The 19,370-nt window shown below is 43.6% G+C and overlaps 1 protein-coding gene across 6 annotated transcripts in view; it reads left to right on the top strand.

Moving 5' to 3' along the window:
* Nucleotides 1-19,370, top strand: part of CSGALNACT2 (chondroitin sulfate N-acetylgalactosaminyltransferase 2) — a 49,438-nt gene that overhangs the window by 17,263 nt on the left and 12,805 nt on the right. For 3 of the 6 annotated variants that reach the window (XM_002722500.5, XM_089313703.1, XM_070058380.2), the window contains 5 exons: nt 2,352-3,259; nt 5,439-5,655; nt 8,284-8,385; nt 11,231-11,409; nt 13,196-13,290. In XM_002722500.5, the coding sequence (XP_002722546.1) occupies nt 2,602-3,259; nt 5,439-5,655; nt 8,284-8,385; nt 11,231-11,409; nt 13,196-13,290 (1,251 nt within the window). In that variant the 5' untranslated portion in view covers nt 2,352-2,601. Of the gene's footprint in view, nt 1-2,351; nt 3,260-5,438; nt 5,656-8,283; nt 8,386-9,304; nt 9,473-11,230; nt 11,411-13,195; nt 13,291-13,523; nt 17,421-19,370 lie in introns of those variants that run through there. The other 3 variants (XM_089313704.1, XR_016221200.1, XM_089313705.1) reach the window with 3 other exon arrangements.

Here is a 19,370-nt window from a genome sequence, read left to right as displayed (position 1 = left end):
CCCCTGCACCTGCGTGGGAGACCTGGAGGAAGCTCCTGGTGTCAGCCTGGCACAGCCTCAGCCATTGTGGCCATCTGGGAAGTGAACCAGCATATGGAAGATCTCTATATCTCTGTCTCTCTCCCTCTCTCTGTCCCAACTCTGCCTTTCAAATAAATAAACTTCTAAAATAATAATAATCTAGTCTCCTAGGATGTGACCAAAGAATTTCTTTCAGGAACTAAGAAAGTAAGATTTTCACTGACATCTTTTTCTTTTTAACAACCACAGAGCTATGCAACTAATATTGCATTCTAAAATAATTACAGCATCTTTTCTTGGCAAGTGGAAGCTATTCAATTATAATATTAAAGACATGTAAGGTTTCTCGGGGTGGGGGAGGATAAATGACCTTAGCTGTCATGCTACCACTTCATAGTTCTAACTTTCTGTAGATCTTTTCATTTCTGAGCTGACTTTTCCTCTACAAAATGAAGGTACTGTTTGTGCTGTTGTGAAAGCATGGCTTGGAATATGTTTTAGAATAATTTTCACACCAGTGTTTTTGCAGGATTTTTGTGTCACAAATCAGTCGAATACATTTTACACAAAGATCTCATTAATATACATGAGAGGTCTCACAAAAGTTCATGGGAAAATGGAATTAAAAGAAACTTATCTTTTAATTTTGGTGCAAAAATGTTGCAATCTGTGCATACAGAAAATTATCAGAAAGTTCATGGAAAATGTTCATTGTACAGAAAAACCTATGTACAGATTCTGAAATTTTAAAAAATTTAAAAAAAATTTTTTTTAAATTTTTAATTAAAAAATTTAAATTTTTTAAATTTAAAAAATAAACTTCTCTTTATTTTTAAAAAGATTTATTTACTTATTTGAAAGGCAGAGTCACAGAGAGGCAGAGGGAGAAAAAGAGGTATTCCATCTGCTGGCCTACCCCCCAGATGGCCACAATGGCCAGAGCTGCACCTGTCCGAAGCCAGGAGCCAGGAGCTTCTTCCAGGTCTCCCATGTGGGTGCAGGGGCCCAAGGACTTGGGCCATCTTCTACTGCCTTCCCAGGCCATAGCAGAGAGCTGGATCGGAAGAGGTGCAGCCAGGACTAGAACCTGTGCCCATATGGGATGCCGGGTTTAACCTGCTGCACCACAGCATTGGTCTTTTCCCACAACTTTTTGAAGTACCTTGTATAATCACAAAACTACTAGATATGATTCATGCTGATATTTTCTATTCTATTTCATTGAAAATAAACTTTTTAAGAGTTACCCATTTATGAGTTATATGTAAAAGATATGGTATGTGTAAAGAAAAACAATGAGTTACAGATTCCCCAATGATTAATGCTACTTAGAATACATACTGTTAGTACATACTGTTCCCCATTGATTAATGCTACTTAGAGTACATACTATTAGTTCTCTTACCAAGTTTCACTTTAAAAGGGTTTGCATCTAGTATGATTAAATAGGTATATCTTCATGCATAAGAAGATTAGACGTGAGGTTTATACAAGAATATAAGCAAAAAAAAAGACATGAGGGAGTCACACAGTTGGTTGTAGAATGAAAGGTAGCATGTCATTTTGTAAATTTATTAATGGTTTTGAACTTTTTTCCTACAGATAAATATAATTAAAATACTCATTTTTTCTCTTTATATAGACAACCTTTCCAGCCTCATAGGAAATCTGTTGCCGTGTAGTACAGTGGAAAAAAATTATGTGATCTCATGCTCAAATAATCTACTGGAGGACTTTGGATATTAAAATATTTTCTCAATGTGTTTTCCAGATGTCTGTGACCTTTTGAAATTGTTATTCCTCCCACTTAATTTTAAGGCTGCTAGATTGGCTGAGTTGAGCAATAGAAATTAATGAGGTAGACTGTTTGAATTGAATAAATGGGAAGAAAATAGTTCTATCTAGTTATTACTATAACAGGAACAATTTTTAGAGATTCAGTTCCCACATGGTCATCTGCTTTAGTTAGGAAATGGTGCATTACTTGAAATATTATGTTAATAAAGAGTTATAGGCAATATAATTTTCAAATCATTGGAGAACAGTAGAATCTATATAACACAAACTATGCTGAACGTAATTATAATGTTCTTTGCTTCAGAAAGTTATGGGTGTGTAGACATATTGCTTAAAAGTATTATACATAGTATTTTAGTGTTTTACAAGGTATTTTTCTTAATGATTTGTCCCAATACCTTAAATTATATTAGTATCTCTCGTGATGTTCTGTATATACTAATCACATAGTTAAGTTTGTTGAAACTGCCAGCAACTTTATATACATAACCAAGGAATTAAAAGTTCTGACTGTATTAATCTATTTCTTTCAGAAAGGTCACCAGCCATATAATGGATTTGATAGGTCAGATTGCTTTTTTCTGGATGTCATGGTAACAACACAGGAAGTATGCGTAACTTCTCACCGCTGTTAGTCGTCATCACCACCAAAGAAAGACGTTTTTTATGCGGCAGCAGCATTCATTTTGGCACCTTTGATGGACATCCTGGTTTTGCTTCCAGCTCTTACAGGCATGAACAAGCTGGGAGCTCATCTTGCTAGACAAGCGCCCCTGAGTGAGAATGCCTAGAAGAGGGCTGGCCCTTCATGCCCGGACCCACTGGCTGCTGCTGGGCCTCGCGCTGCTCTGCAGCTTGGTGCTGTTCATGTACCTTCTGGAATGTGCCCCCCAAACCGATGGAAACGCGTCTCTTCCTGGTGTTGCTGGAGACAGTTACGGTAAAGAGTATTACCAGGCTCTCCTCCAAGAGCAAGAAGAACATTATCAAACCAGGGCAGCCAGTCTGAAACGCCAGATCGCCCAGCTAAAACAAGAATTACAAGAAATGAGTGAAAAGATGAGATCGTTGCAAGAGAAAAAGAACGGAGGGGCTAATGGCGTAGGCTATCAAGGCAACAAAGAGCAAGCACCTAGTGATATTTTAGAGTTCCTTCATTCCCAAATTGACAAAGCTGAAGTTAGCATAGGAGCCAAACTACCCAGTGAGTATGGGGTCATTCCCTTTGAAAGTTTTACCTTAATGAAAGTATTTCAGTTGGAAATGGGTCTCACTCGACATCCTGAAGAAAAGCCAGTTAGAAAAGACAAACGAGATGAACTGGTCGAAGTTATTGAAGCCGGCTTGGAGGTCATTAATAATCCTGATGAAGATGACCAGGAAGATGAGGAAGGTCCCCTTGGAGAGAAACTGTTATTTAATGAAAATGACTTCATAGAAGGTAATATTAAAAATATGCCAGTTGGTAGTTATGTTAATATGGCAGAATGCAAGTATTGAATGCTGATAATATAAGTCAGTCATTATCCACAGTATAAAAGCATGTATGTTTCTACCCATTTCATTCCACCAAAAATTTGCAGTGGCTCTTTGGAAAAAAGTTATAATGAGATCATAGTAAAAATGGAGAATAAAGACCAGAACATAGAATAAATGTAAACTGATACAATAGAATACTAACCACTGAGGTTGAAGGGCCTAGTGCGCTGTGTATTTATTTGCATGTGTCTGATTTGCATTCCTCTCTTATTAAATGGTCTCGATGCCCCTTTTTTTAAAAAATATTTTAGCATGTATGCACTAAGGTTCAAAATGTGAAAAAGTTTGATAAAATTAATTTAGTAGGCTAGTGCTAGTTTTCCATTTTGGAAGAAGGAAAACACATCAAGTAGCATACACAGTTTTGCATATTTGGCATTTGGAAAAGTAAGCAAATAATATATTTTCCTAATATATTCTGCAGAAGGGATGTGGGGTATTTTTATACATCAAGATGGTACATGATTCAAAGGTCAAGGACCACTGCTATAAAAATTTGAGATATGTGTCGATTGATATAACCAGAAATAATTATAGCCATCTCTGTCTTAATATCCCCTGCCAGATAGTTAATTGTGGACTTAAAACCACTTGGTATATAAATCTGTCCGAGAAGTTTCATAGGTAGTGTAGCACAGGTAGTTTTGTTAACCCTGAATCAGCATGGCTATCACCTGCCGTACTTCACTGACGTCTGTGGAGGCCGCCAGGGAGGGCGCTCTGCTTTGCCGTGGTGTCAGGTGTCGTCTCCCCATGGCCGCCTCTTTACTTCTGCCATCACTTCCTGCTCTTTTTGATGGATTGTTTCTCTCAGAACTCTTCTAATTTTTCTGCAAGGTCAGATGTTTGTCTTTTCACTCTGTTTGTAGCTTATGGCCGAATTGAATGCTGCAAGGAAATCAGATAACTGAGCGCGTGTAAAAAGTGTCCTCAGGTCAGCTCTGCATGGAAGGGAAGCGGTGCCCGTTTCATACTCTGCAGCTGCTGCTTCTCTTAGGCTTCCCCTTGAATCCTGTCACTTTAAACAGTTTTCCCTGCGTGGAACATACTCCTTCCTCACTTTTCCCCCATGTGGTTACAGCTGCAGCAGCTGAGTAACTCCCTTGCTCGTCCAGACGTCAGCTCAGATGTTCCCTCTTCAGGGAGTCATCTGCACCCTCCGGTCTGAGACAGCAGTGCTTCCCGTGTGCCCGTGTCACCGTACCCACATCCTCTCTCGCAGCACTTGGCGTGGGGTTTGGCATTGCCCGTCTCCTGGTTCCTAGTTCCTGCCAAACTAAAAGCTCCAGGAGGGTTGAGACCCAGTCTTACCTTGTTCGCTGTCTTATTTCTAGATGCTGACTTAGGGACTCACATGCCTCTAGGTTTAACCTAGTGTCTCCTGAGTATCAGTGTTTAAAAATCGCAGTGCCCACACACATCCATACTTTTCTCCAAAAGGCATGTCAGATCACAGCCTTTAAGTCTATACAGAATTTTCTTGGTCTGACTCCACTCTATTCAGGGTGTGTGTGTGTGTATAAACACAACAGTGTTGTTGTCTGTCTCCTTTACCAGACTGGCCCTTCCTCAAAACTGACACCATGTGAAAAATCAACAGCTGACTGAACACTCTATTTCAGCTAAACCAAGCAACTGACATTAACACTTGGTTTTAGCTAAACCAAGCAGTAGAAGTTTTAGCTCTTGGGTCAAGAATAGAGTATTGCTGAGAGTAATTTGTAATATCATTACTGTTCTGGATAGGCTTTAGTGTTTAAAAACTCTTGTAAAAAGTAATAGTTCTCATTTGGATTAACATGATAATTAAAAGTAACAATGGTTAAAACAATTATTAAAGTAATACTTATCATTTATGAACTGAATAAAGTAGCCGAACAGTGAGCATTTATTTGAACCTCTTTTTTTTTTTTTAATGAATAGTTGTTACTGACTGTACCATGGGGATGAATATTTCACAAATAGATACAAACTCTATGGTCTGGTTTAGTAACTCTTGCCTTTGACTAAGCGAAATCTGTCTTCCTCCTGAATGTGTAAACTGACCTGGAGATGTCTCTGTTCCGAACTTTGTCCTGTAGGTTACTATCGCACCGAGAGAGATAAGGGCACACAGTATGAACTCTTCTTTAAGACAGCAGACCTAATGGAGTACAGACACGTGACCCTCTTCCGCCCTTTCGGACCGCTCATGAAAGTGAAGAGTGAGATGATTGACATTACCAGATCCGTTATAAATATCATTGTGCCCCTTGCTGAGAGAACTGAAGCATTTGCACAGTTTATGCAGAACTTCAGGTAAGTGGCAGTGCTGAATGATTAGGCCAAGGTCTTTTTAAAAAAAAAAATCACATTTCATGCAGATGTACTTAATGTATCTTCACTGAGTATGATTTCTTAGAATTACAGAATAATTTGATAGGCTTTAAGAGAACTTTATTTTTGAAGTTCTCTTTTTTCCATAAAACATGTATATTGTGTTATTGACAGTTTATACTATGAAATGAATTGAGGGTGACAACTGTTAGAATATAATTGTGTATGAATTTGTTTTAGTTAAGTTGTTTTATTTTTTTAATTTTTTGACAGGCAGAGTGGACAGTGAGAGAGAGAGACAGAGAGAAAGGTCTTCCTTTGCCGTTGGTTCACCCTCCAATGGCCGCCGCGGCCGGCGCGCTGTGGCTGGCGCATCGCACTGATCCAATGACAGGAGCCAGGTGCTTCTCCTGGTCTCTCATGCGGGTGCAGGGCCCAAGTAGTTGGGCCATGCTCCACTGCACTCCCTGGCCACAGCAGAGAGCTGGCCTGGAAGAGGGGCAACCGGGACAGAGTCTGGCGCCCCGACCGGGACTAGAACCCGGTGTGCCAACACCGCAAGGCAGAGGATTAGCCTAGTGATCCACAGCACCGGCCGTTAAGTTTTTAAAAGTCAACTGTATTGAAGCATAATTTATATGCAATAAATATTGCATATTTCATGACTTTTAGCAAATAGGTGCCCACAACCCACTACCCCAGTCAAGATACAGGCCGTTGCTATCTCTCAAGAAACTCTCTTTGAGGACAGTTTGAGTTTTAATTAACATAAGGGAACAGTGTTGTGGTGTAGCAGGTTAAACCACCACTTGTGAAGCCAGCTTCCATGTCAGAGTGCTGGTTGGAGTCCTGGCTGCTCTGCTTCCAATTCAGCTTCTGGCTAAGGCCCTGGGAAGGCTGCAGATGATGGCCCCAGTGCTTGGGCCCCTGCTACCCTCATGGGAGACCAGGATAGAGCTTTTGGATCCTGGCTTCAGCCTGGCTCAGCCCTGGCTATAGTGTTCATTTGGGTGTTGCTGGCATTTGGGAAATGAACAAAAAATCAATATATTCTCTCTCTCTCTCTCTCCCCCTCCCTCTTTCCCTCCCTCCCCCCTCCCCATCTCCCTCTCCCTCCCCTCCTTCTTGCTCCTCCCTCCGCATCACCCTGCCTTTCAAATAAATAAATAAAAAATTTAAAACTAAATTAAGCTAAATTTAGAAATACAGACATGTAATTAAAAATAGGAGGAAGTTATTCCATCTTGGGAAACAGAAAATAAAGTTTTTGCATTGCTTCACCCCACATCCTGTATCAGAGTGCCTGGGATCCATTTTCCTATTTCCTGCTAATGCATGTAGATAAGGCTGCAGATGATGGCTTAAGTATTTAGTACTTTTTTTTTTTTGACAGGCAGAGTGGACAGTGAGAGAGAGAGACAGAGAGAAAGGTCTTCCTTTTGCCATTGGTTCACCTTCCAATGGCCGCCGCGGTCGGAGCGCTACGGCCGGCACACCACGCTGATCCGATGGCAGGAGCCAGGTACTTATCCTGGTCTCCCATGGGGTGCAGGGCCCAAGCACTTGGGCCATCCTCCACTGCACTCCCTGGCCACAGCAGAGAGCTGGCCTGGAAGAGGGGCAACCGGGACAGAATCCGGTGCCCCGACCGGGACTAGAACCCAGTCTGCCGGTGCCGCAAGGTGGAGGATTAGCCTAGTGAGCCGCAGCACCGGCCGAAGTATTTAGTACTTTGACTCTCTGCCTCCCAGGTGGGAGACCCAGATGGAGTCCAGGCTCCTGGCTATTGCCTGTATTTGGAGAGCGAGCCAGCAGATGGCAGATCTCTCTGTCTCTGTCTCTGTGTTGCTTTTCCTTTCAAATAAAGTGAATAAATAAACATTACTTTAAAATGGATTATTTTAAAATACTGAAGTGTTAAAGAATTAATAACTACACATTAGAATAACAAGAAAATAGTGCTCTCTTTAACAATTTCATATTTTAAACACTTTAGTATTTTTAATGTTTCAGATACTATAATGTACTAGTTTTAATAGTCCTTCTTGTATTGAAATTGTTGAACTTAAAAAGTTAGTTAACACTGTTCTGCAGCAAAGTGTGTAGAAGTCAGGAGTTTTACCTGTTTGAAGTAGCTCACTTGAGATCTGATTTTGTAAAGCATTTTTTCTTGGATTTGCATTCAGAGGCTGCATTGTTCTTTGCAATAAATAATCTCAGCAATGGCAAATATTTTTCCCTGATAATTGGTATAATTTTTGGAAATACCTAGTCTGAGAATAAAAATAACTGTTGATCTAGAACTTGAATATTTATGTATCTGGTCCTAAACTGATTTTCCTTGAAGAGTTTGTAATTTGATTCTGAAAGCAATCCCAAAGCCAAAGCTCCGAACTTGGTTTTGAAATATGGCGACGAAGTTGGGACTACGGCCCTGTGCCTTTGCTGCAGCACCGTTAGAAATAATCCAGTGATACTGCTGCTTCTCTCCGCAGTTCTTCATGTGATTTCATTCTGTATGAGTAACGCCTCATTCGTTTTCTTGTTAAAGCTTCGTGTAGTTGCTGTCTGGTGTTTGCTTGAACAAACTTTATTTTTCAATTCTGGTAGGGATGTTTGCATTCATCAGGACAAGAGGATTCATCTCACTGTAGTGTATTTTGGTCAAGAAGGACTGTCTGAAGTCAAGTCTATCCTAGAATCTGTTACAAGGTTGGTGACCCCCATCCCCAGTGAAGTCCCCGATAGTAACATTACTAGCAGCATGAGAATTTCAGATATTTAGTGAGCTGGTTAATAGCTGGTGTTTAACGTTGGCTGAATACGTGGGCAGCTGTGCTGCAGGTTCCCCGTTCCAATGCAACCCCCGCAGAGTCACCTCCCCGCAGCTGCTTCGCAGGCAGCCTGGCGTGAGCAGGACCCCTCCTCTGGCTCCCTCCCTGCCGTGTGCTTGCTGCTGCTTTCCCCTTCACTGGATGTAGTCCCTTCACTTTACTATCATCTCCAGAGCGCGGCTCTGCCTTACCACCTTTCTCTCCTCCATCTCCTCAGTCTCCTCCTTCCCCCTCCTCCAGCAAGTGGTGCTTACATCTCCCGCACACTTAAGAAGCCCCAGCTGACTCCGCAGTACCCAGTAGCTGCTGTGACGTGTCTGTCCTTCCATGGCCAAACCTCACCGAACTGTAGTTCCATAGCTAAGGAACCCCTGTAGTACCTGGCACATGGCAGGTGCTCAGAGTTTGAATGAATGAATTAGTAATTCCTCAATTACTAGTTTACCTTCTCAGCCTTTTTCTTCCTAAATTAAGGGCCCAAAAGTGCAACCCAACTGCCAGATTCAGCCTTTTCTCTGGTATCCTCTTTGATTGCTTTTTCCACATTTCACAACCTAACCAGTACTTTCTTCTAAAATGTTCTTCTTGTGTTTGTAAAATGTAAATATTTTGCAAATGTAAGTATGTTATGTTGTAAACTACTGAGTTGGTTGTCTTCTCTGACCACACTAACTATCTTTTACATGCTTCCTTACCTTGCTGCGTAGCTGTGGCCATTCTGTAAGAGTCAGGTGTGGCTGACCATTCTCGCGAGTTGCTGCACTAACATTCATTGAGTCCTCCCTGCTGTGTTCCAGGTGCACTGCCTGGGGATCTGGCTGGGGTAGTTGGAAGAAGACTGGGCACAGCTGAGTGAGTCTCAGTCACTGACGATGAGCACACACACACTGCCCGTCTTGCTTCCCTGCACCAGCGCCTCCTCCTGCTGGCCTTTCCGTTCAGACTCGGGACACTGGGCTCGACACGTGAGAACCAGTCTCTTACCCCTTCTCCACCTCTGATCCCCCTGACGAGTCAGTCCCCACCCACTTACTCACAGGACATCCCCTGTCCCTTCCTCGCTACTGCCAGCCCTCTAGCTCTAGTTCCTCCATCTCCACACCCCGTCCATCTCTTCCCTCTCTCTTCCCTCACTGTTGCCTGATCACCTGCTAAGTGCCAGGAACTCACGTGCTGTTCCTGAAGCAGATGAGCACACCTGCCTTGCGCTTGCCTAGGGGATTAGGAGCACACTGAGGAGTCTTGGCCACCTCCCAGAAGTAGAATGAGTGTTAACAGCCAGATTTGGGGAAGACGGTCCAAACAGCTTTGACAGCTCAGGCGCTGGAACCAGAGACTTGAATGCCTTCAGGATCCTCTTGGCGTCCTGTCTGTTTTTCCCTGCATGCTGACTGCATCCTCCTGCTGCAGACGGGCTTCTCCGCATGGTGAGGGGTGCGGCTGTGGGCGGCTCTGGGCTCTCTTCTTCTCAGCTTTGCCATCAGAGAGGAAAGAGCTTTCTCCCAGGTCCACTTGAGAAAAGGGAAGGACATTCTGCCCACTCTTGAGTCAGTCACTATGGCCAGGTGGGGTGGGGGTGACTGTGATTGGCCCCACTTGAGCCTGGGCCCCGCCCCTAGGAAATAACTGGTTGGGGTGGTTGGAGAGCGAAGGGTATTTTGTGATCAGTGCCTCCATTGGTACTGGGCTGTTTCTCAAAAGAAGGGAGAGATTCTTATCCCGCAAGGTGGGGAGAAGGCTCCTGGCGTCCGAGCACGTGGAGTCCCTTGATGACCTGTTTGGGTTTTTGTTTCCGGCTCTGTCACCGGCTCTGCACTGTTAGAAGAGTAATCCTCCTGGGTGTTACTCCTTTTTGTCTGTCTCCTGATGCAATGCTTCTCCAGTTCTAATGTCAGTCACCTGCAGGGCTTGTTAAAATGTAGAGGCTTGGCTCCACTCCTCTCCTGGATTCGGTGGGTCTGTGGAGGAGTCTGATGGACACTGAAAATCACTGCCCCACCATGGAAACCACGCTGACTCCTCCTTGCCTTTACCCTGCTACCAAGTTCTTTAACCTCGCATGGCAGGTGCTCCTCAGTCTGACCCTCGTTGTTCCCATTTAGAGTTCCTTTGTTCTAATCTGATTCGTCTGATCCCTAAGTGCTCTCTCTGAAATGCTGTCTGCTTTCTCACATCTTTGCCTTGGAGAGTAATTCTTTGGAATGACCTTTACACTTGGCCACTGAGCCCAGGGTTTAACTAAGACATAAATCACTGTACTTCCACTTCTGACATCTTCTCTAACTGCTCCAGACACACGTAATCTCGCTTCTCAGGACTGCTGTGCATTCATTCATTTGCTGAACCCCTGCTCTGTGAGGGGCACTGTGTGCAAAGCAATGGACAAACAGAATCCTTGCTCTCGTGGAGTAGGGGAGGTGGTTGAAGAGAATGATGGCCGCTTTGCCGTGGGTGTGTTTCTTACGAGATCCCAGAGGGCAGTGGCCGTGTAACAGCTCTGTAAGCCTCACACCACCAGCACGCCTCCTCAAGTGCGGGCCCTCAGTGAATGTCTGTCCCCAGTGTTGGTCTGACCCCTGAAGCGGATGCCTGCCTTCCCTGTGTGAATGTAGGACCAACCAGTAAAATTGTACAGCTGTAAAACGTATTTTGCAAGTCATGTTGAAGGAAGAGTTAATTACCTTAATGGGACTTACCATTTGTTGTGTGTGTTTTCCTCATAGTGAGTCTAATTTTCACAATTACACCTTGGTCTCGTTGAATGAAGAATTTAACCGTGGACGAGGACTAAATGTGGGTGCCCGAGCATGGGACAAAGGCGAGGTCTTGATGTTTTTCTGTGATGTTGACATCTACTTCTCAGCCGAATTCCTTAACAGCTGCCGGTTAAATGCTGAGCCAGGTGCGTAAAATTTTGGTAGCTGAGTTGAGTGTAGAATGGAGAGCAGTGTCGGCGTGTCCCATACTGTGACTTGTTAGTTTCAAGGAAACCAAGTTTTAATTAAACCCTAGGATATTAGTTACAGTCAGCATAACTTAACTGGAATACTAAGTAGGAAATTGAATTTGACCTTCTGAGGTTTGTATCCTTTGTTCTGTAGGGGTCAAATTTCTGCTGACTGCGTTTGAAATCAGATAAACAAATGAGAAAGAGTGGGAAGTCTGGGCGTTGATGAGGAGGAAGCCCCTGAACAGAAGGCGAGCCCTGTGACAGCGTGGAGGTGTGAGAGGCAGAATTGCCCGCACGCACGCACTCACTCCCACAGAGGCCGCAGTACACGGACTCTGCATTTTGGGCTGGTTTGCTGTGTTTCAGTTTAGGTTGTGGGTATTTTTAACACAAACACACAAATAACATTTTTATAATTCAAATTCTGTTTTAAATGTAAAAAGGAAGTTTTCTGTATGAGAGAATCCCAACAAGAAAAATAAGTTCAGGAAATCTGTTGGGCAACACAGTGACTGTAGATGATAAGAGTGTACTGTATGCTTAAAACTTGCTCAGGGAGTAGATTTTAGACATGTGAAGAAAAGGATAAGTGTGTGAAGCGATGCTTTGTTAATTAGCTTGAGCAATCATTTCACTGTATGCTTGTATCAAAACATGTTGTGCTCTATAAATATGTGTAATTTGGTTGTTCTACAGTTGGGTTTTTAAAAAAAGAATTGCATAGTAAATGTATTCTCATATCTTGTGAATGCCTACCTTCTTATTAAGCAGTTGAGTTAGGAGCAGTGTCAGGAGGTCTCTGGGAGCCTAATGAATAAATGAGGATTGGGTTTATTTTTCTTACTCTCGACAGCATGAAATTCAAAATGGGGAATTTGAAAAAGCTCAGTGTAAAAGAACTATTTTTATATCTAAAAATAGGTTTTCTCTTGGGAAATTGAACTCGCCATCCGTAAATGGGTGTGAACGAAAGTGGAGTGAGCATTGGCCTGAGACCTGCAGTGCAAGGGCTGCCGTGTCGTCCCACACTCCTTGACGGTCACTGGGCACTCGTATCATCATGCCCGAGTGAAGCCAGTCCTAGCAAGGCCTTCACTGTTGAGTGAGATGGGCTGCTAGCCTTCCAGCGCTAGCCTTCAGTGCTGTCCGTGTGAATGCTAATGACAAGATCTTCCTCACGGGCTGCTGTTACGTTTGATGTTTTTAACCCTTCTGTCCCAGCTTTTATTCAGATCAGTCTGCAATTCTGTATTATAGTTATTCTCTACATACCTATTCATTGTACTGTATTCCTTGGATTTACTGTTTCTAATGATTCATTTTGAAGGGTGAGTTTAACAGAAATTTAAGTCTCTTGGTGATTGCCAGAAGTTAATCTACATCTATTACTGCCAATTAGCTGAAAAATAATAAACAGTTCATCTAATGGACAACTGCGAGAAACCTTTGCCTGTCTCCCCAAAGTCAAAGGGAGTAAACGTGTGAATTATCCTGTAGTCTGTTTTTTCTGTTCTCTTGCCAAATTTTAGTTTGTGGTTTGACCTGATATGTTTTAAAGTCATCACCATGTTCATGAAATTGATACATCCCATAGCTTGAATATCAACAAAATACTATTGATAAAAATCATAATATGTGATAAAGACTTCAGTAAGATCTTACTAGATATTGTATTAGAAATCAGTCCTTCATTTTGTAACTAATTTGTATGACACAAACAAATATTTTTAATTTATAGGTAAGAAGGTATTTTACCCTGTGGTGTTCAGTCTTTACAATCCTGCCATCGTCTATGCCAACCAAGATGTGCCACCACCCGTGGAGCAGCAGCTGGTGAGACTTTTTTTTTTAAGATTTATTTATTATTTATTTGAGAGGCAGAGTTACAAACAGAGAGAGGCAGAGACATAGAGAGAGAAAAATTTTCCATCCACTGGTTCACTCCCCATATGGCTACAACAGCCAGAGCTGGGCCAGTCTGAAGCCAGGAGCCAGGAGCTTCTTCCAGGTCTCCCCTGTGGGTGCGGGGGCCCAAGCACTTGAGCCATCCTCCACTGTTTTCCTAGGTGCATTACCAGAGAGCTGGATCAGAACCGGTGCCCCCACATGGGATGCTGGCACCGCAGGCGGAAGCTTAACCTGCTACACCACAGTGCTGGCCCCGGCGGTGACCTTTATATTGTCAGTCATGAAAGATCCCAAAAACCTTTCCTAGACTTCCTTTGTTGTACAAGTAGAAAAACTGTAGTTATCACAAATACATTTCCAATACCCACATCTCTTAATAAAATGCTTTCACATTTATTGCTTCAGAATTAGATGTCAGTAGTATGAGGAAAAAAAGAACCTCATGTTCTAGAAGGTGGATTTGTACAGTCATTTCTGTACAGCTTATTTTTAGTGATACTAAAAATTTAATTTGAACACCCTACTAACTAGAAAGTAAAACTACTCTGTTAAATAACTAAGAATGGGTAATATATACTTATGGAAAATTACATGAAAGTCAGGGAATGGGAATGCCATGTTTCAAAACTTAGAGTTACTGCCAAAGCTATAGTTACATAACCTTTGTAAAGATTTTTTAATTTAATACTTTGGAATAATTTAGGTTTATGGAAAAGTTGTGGAGCTAGTACAGGGAATTCTTATGCTTTGTTCGGTTCCCCCTGAGGCCAACCACTTATGTAACGATGGTGTATTTGTCAGAATTGAGAAATAAGTAGCAGTAAGTTAACTATACTACAGGTTTTATTAGAATTTCACCAGTTTTTCTACAGATTTTTTTTATTCCAGGCTATGTTAACAAGTTTACATTTAGCATAATCTTTTATTGTTAGCATTAACAGAAAGTTTGGTGAAGGTGTGTGTTAAGATGTCACTTGGGATGCCCACATCTCTTATCTGTGTGCCCAAGTTCAAGTCCCACTCCGCTTCCAAATCCAGCTTCTTGCTAATGCACTCTCTTGAAGGGAGCAGTGATGGCTCAGTAGATGGGCCCCTGCCACCCACATTGTGAGACCCAGCTTGAGATGTGCTCCTGGCTTCAGCCTGGCCCGGCCCTAGCCATTATGGGTGTCTGAGGAGTGAGCCTGCAGATGGAAGATCTCTGTCTATCTGCCTTTTAAATAAATAAAAAATTAGAAAAAGTGGAAACAAATAAACTGAGAAATCAATTTAAGATGTTTAAAAACAAATGAAAAAATAACTCCAGGGAGAGCAGGAAGAAAGTAAAAGATGAAGGCAGAGCTTAGTAAAACAAAATAGATTGACAAATATAGGGCCTTATTATTTATGTGCAAAAAAATTATTTATCATGAAATGGGCAGATTCAGGGTACAAAGGAAAATATTAACATTGGGAGAATATGAAAGCATTGAGAGAAAGCAGTTTTAGATGGTGAGTTTTTTTTTTTTTAAGATTTATTTTATTTTATTTGAAAGAGTTGCAGAGAGAGGTAGAGACAGAGAGGTCTTCCACCTGCTGGTTCACTCCCCAGATGGCCGCAGTGGCTGGAGCTGTGCCGATCCGAAGCCAGGAGCCAGGAGCCAGGAGCCTCTTCCAGGTCTCCTACACAGGTGCAAGGCCCCAGGCACTTGGGCCGTCCTCCATTGCTTCTTCTGGCCACAGCAGAGAGCTAGATCAGAAGAGGAGCAGCCGGGACTCAAACCGGCACCCACATGGGATGCTGGCACTTCAGGCCGGGGCTTTAACCTGCTGCACCACAGCACCAGCCCCAGACATGGTGAAGTTTTAAGATATTGAATAAAAGACTTAAGAATTTATGAAATAGAAGCACAAGTTCAGTTCATGTAGTATTTTAGAAATAAAAAGAAAAGGAAGTTCTGAAGAGGCTAAGAGCCATTTGAGAAACTAGGACTGGCATTCTGGCACAACAGCTTGAGCTGCTTGAGGTGCTTTATCCAAGCACAGCTTTGAGTCTCGGCTTCTCTGCCTTCAGTCCAGCTCCCTGCTAATGGGCCTTGGAAAGCAGCCGAGAATGACCCTAATACATGGGCCCTTGCCAACCACATGGGAGACATGGAGTGACAGGCTCCTGGCTTTGGTCTGGATCAGTCCCAGCTGTTTGGTCATTTGCGGTGTAGACCGTCAGATGGAAGATTGATTTGATTTCCCCTGCCCCCCCCAACTCACTCTGCCTTTCAATTAAATAAGTAAAAATGTTTTTAAAAGATCAAAAAATAGGCCAGCACCGCAGCTCACTAGGCTAATCCTCCACCTGCGGCGCCGGCACCCCAGGTTCTAGTCCTGGTCGGGGTGCCGGATTCTGTCCTGGTTGCTCCTCTTCCAGGCCAGCTCTCTGCTGTGGCCCAGGAGTGCAGTGGAGGATGGCCCAGGTGCTTGGGCCCTGCACCCTATGGGAGACCAGGAGAAGCACCTGGCTCCTGGCTTTGGATCAGCGCAATGCGCCAGCCACGGCGGCCATTGGAGGGTGAACCAACGGCAAAAGGAAGACCTTTCTCTCTGTCTCTCTCTCTCACTGTCCACTCTGCCTGTCAAAAAAAAAAAAAAAAAAAATCAAAAAATAGAACAGTATCAAAAATTACCCTAAGTACATTGATAAAATGTGTAATTGGTAAGTTTTCTCAAATTTTCAACAAACTGATAACATTCGTGCCATATGATCTACTTAATATATTGCAAAATGCCATTATCTTGATACCAGTGCCTGGCAAAGCACAGTCATTCACCTCCATCTTAGCTGGAGGTTGGTGTTATTTATGAATTTAGATAAAATATGATCAAAATGACAAATTGGGGGCGTGTGCTGTGGTTAAGCCGGAGCTTGGGACACCCACATTCCGTACCTGGCTACTCTGCTTCCGACTTAGCTTTCTGCTGGTGCATCCTGGGAGGCAGCACTGATGCCTGCCACCCATGTGGGAGTCCAGGGAGTTCTGGGCTCCTGACTGCAACCTGGCTCTGCCCTGGATGTTTCTGGCATTTGGGGAATGAGCCAGTAGATAGAAGATATCCGTCTCTTTCTCTGTCAGTCTGCCTTTCAAGTAAATAAATAATTTTTTAATGGCAGAATGAGCACCCACATCTGCCTGATCCAACACCCCAAATCCTTTGTAAGAGTGAATTGCAGTCATGTGCTGCATAAATGTTTTGGTCAGTGATGGACCAAATATCAAACAGTGATCTCCTGGGATGACAAAGGCACTGGAAAATTCCTGTCACCTGGTGGGGTGGCCGTCCTGACATTGTAGTGCCACAGGGTACCCACTTGTCTGTGATGACGCACATGTAGACAGACCTGCACTGCTGTTCTGCTGATTGTGTAGAAGTGGAGCGTGTGCGGTTGCGTGCAGTACATAATCCTTGATGATAAACAACTATGTGACTGCTTCATGTCTTTGTCCTAGTATGCTTTTTTTTTTTTTTTTTTTTGACAGAGTTAGAGAGAGAGACAGAGAGAAAGGTCTTCTTTCCATTGGTTCACCCCCCAAATGGCCACTATAGCCAGCGCACTGTGCCGATCAGGAGCCAGGTGCTTCCTCCTGGTCTCCCTTGCAGGTGCAGGACCCAAGCACTTGGGCCATCCTCCACGGCCTTCCTGGGCCACAGCAGAGAGCTGGCCTGGAAGAGGAGCAACCAGGACAGAACCGGCGCCCCAACTGGGACTAGAACCTGGAGTGCTGGCACCGCAGGCGGAGGATTAGCCTAGTAAGCCATGGCGCCGGCTGTCCTAGTATACTTTTTAGCCATTGGAGTGTACTCCTTCCATACAAGCTTACTGTAGAGCAGTATGCCATGTTGTGCTGGCAGCAGCCTCATACACACTGTTAACTGCATCCCTTGAGGCCATGCCGAGGGATTGACCTGCACCACATAGATTTGTGTCACTCTCTGATGTTCACACAATGTCAGAACCGTCTAACACAGGGCCCCATCATTAAGCAGCACATGATTTTATTAAAAATAAGTAGGTATATCAATTTTGGAAAAGGAGAGAAACCATTGGCAGACATGATTTGAGAAATGTCTGTAAGATGACAACATTTGGTATAGGATTGCTAGACGGAAAAATCCAGAATTTGTTCAGGCGAATAGTGCATGAACATGGGGCTGCCTCGCCTCCTCTGAGCTCACAGCAGACAGGGAGTGAAGGGGACATGGAGTGTGTGTGCCTCTCTGGGGTGTGCCTCACAGGAATTGACCAGTAAGTAAAGCAGTCTGTGTGGTCCCTGGAGCTGGAGGGACAGGGAGCCTGGACCCCAAAGATGAGCTGCTGTGGGCACGCTCTCCCGGAACCATGCTTTGCCCTTATCTGCTGTTAGTGGGGACAGCCCCTGTGATCATAGCTGACAGCCATGGATGTTTCAACAGTGATTTTTGAAACAAAAATGAATAGCAGCTAACAAGAATAATCAAACGTTTTCAATGAAAGCACCATGAAAGAGCAGCACCAAATTTTAACAAACAGAAGAGTTAACACATAAGAATATGAATATCAATAGAAAACAACTTTAAAAAATACATCTTTAGGGAGACTAAATATGTGTATTAATTGCGTAAAATGAGATCTACTGAAAAAGCATCAGAACTTGGAAACTGAAGATAGAAAAATCAGTAAAGGACTGAACACTGGATTGGTCACAGCTGAAACAGGTCTGTGAACTAGAAGGCAGGCCAGCAGGACAAGACCAGGAGCAAGAGAGAGCGCGAGAGGAAAGTGGGGACACGGAGAGCCAATCCAGAGCTCAGAGGTTGTTTCTTACTAGTTCAGGAAGGGGGCAAAGAGAATAGAGGGGGAGGAAACTGAAGAAAGCTCTGCATAGCTAGGGAAATGCAAGAGAACAGCTGTGAGGGCACAGCCTGATAGCTTGCAGAGACATTAAAGCAGCAAGACCTTGCTTATCCACAAAGGGATGAGAGTCAGGATGGAGTTCACTTTCTTTACAGTAGTGGTGCCAGAAAGCAGTGAAGGAAACCATGGAATTCTGAAGGAAAACAACTTTGACTCTAGAATCCTTATTTGACCTACTGTTTGAAGGCAAAATAGACGGTTTTGGACAGTCATGGGCTCCAAATGTGTTTCTCACATTTTTTCGGCCTGACATAATGAGACCTGAAAACATGTTAAGAGAGGAAGCCCTGGTAATAAAATGGTAGTGAACCCCCCCCCCCGCAAAAAAAAGTAAACCTTTTGTTTAAGTCTAAGTAGTTGTTGCTGAAACACATGATGAAAAGGAAGCGAGTAGCCATTTGGGATTTCGAAGTCGGAAGGTGTGTATGTGGCACACACAGTGTTCTACCGAGCACTCTCAGCTAAGGGCCCAGAACCAGTGACCCCAGTGGTCATAGCACACTTGGCTCCCACATCGTAGTTTCTGAATCAGTCAGCCGTCGTCATCCTCAGGGATACTCAGGTTCCTCAGGTAATGTGGTGTTTTACATATCATCTCTGCATATCCCCTGTTACTTTAAATCAGCTCCGGTTGCTTGGGTGACTGTCACGTATCAAGAGGGAAACGTGAGAGTGGAGAACACAGCAGTGTAATGTAGAGGCAGTGCCCATAGGTGTGTTTCAGATGGCAGTGTCACGACAGTGCTAGTATTCATGTGCCCTTTACTGTACGCAGGGTGCTCCTGAGAACCTCCGAGGTAGGTGCCGTTACTAGCCCCTTTGACAGATGAGAAACAGCTGTGCTGCCATTGGGTGTGTGCCCCAGGGGGGCCCAGAGCCTGGGCAGTGTGGCCCCAGTCTGCCGCACAGGCTGCCTCTGTTGAATGGACCCCCATGTCAAGTCAAGAGTCCATTCTATACCAGGCACCATTCAGAACTGGAGCCCTGGCACCTGGAACAGACATAGTTACCTGATCACAAAGACCTTTATTCTAGCAGGAAGAGACGGAGTAAAACCCGATGGTAAGGCTGAGTTGTG

The sequence above is a fragment of the Oryctolagus cuniculus genome, chromosome 15, assembly GCF_051225735.1.
Source record: "Oryctolagus cuniculus isolate XC-2025 breed Fujian yellow rabbit chromosome 15, ASM5122573v1, whole genome shotgun sequence".
NCBI classification, from domain to species: Eukaryota; Metazoa; Chordata; class Mammalia; order Lagomorpha; family Leporidae; genus Oryctolagus; species Oryctolagus cuniculus.
This window is presented reverse-complemented; position numbering and strand designations above follow the sequence as displayed.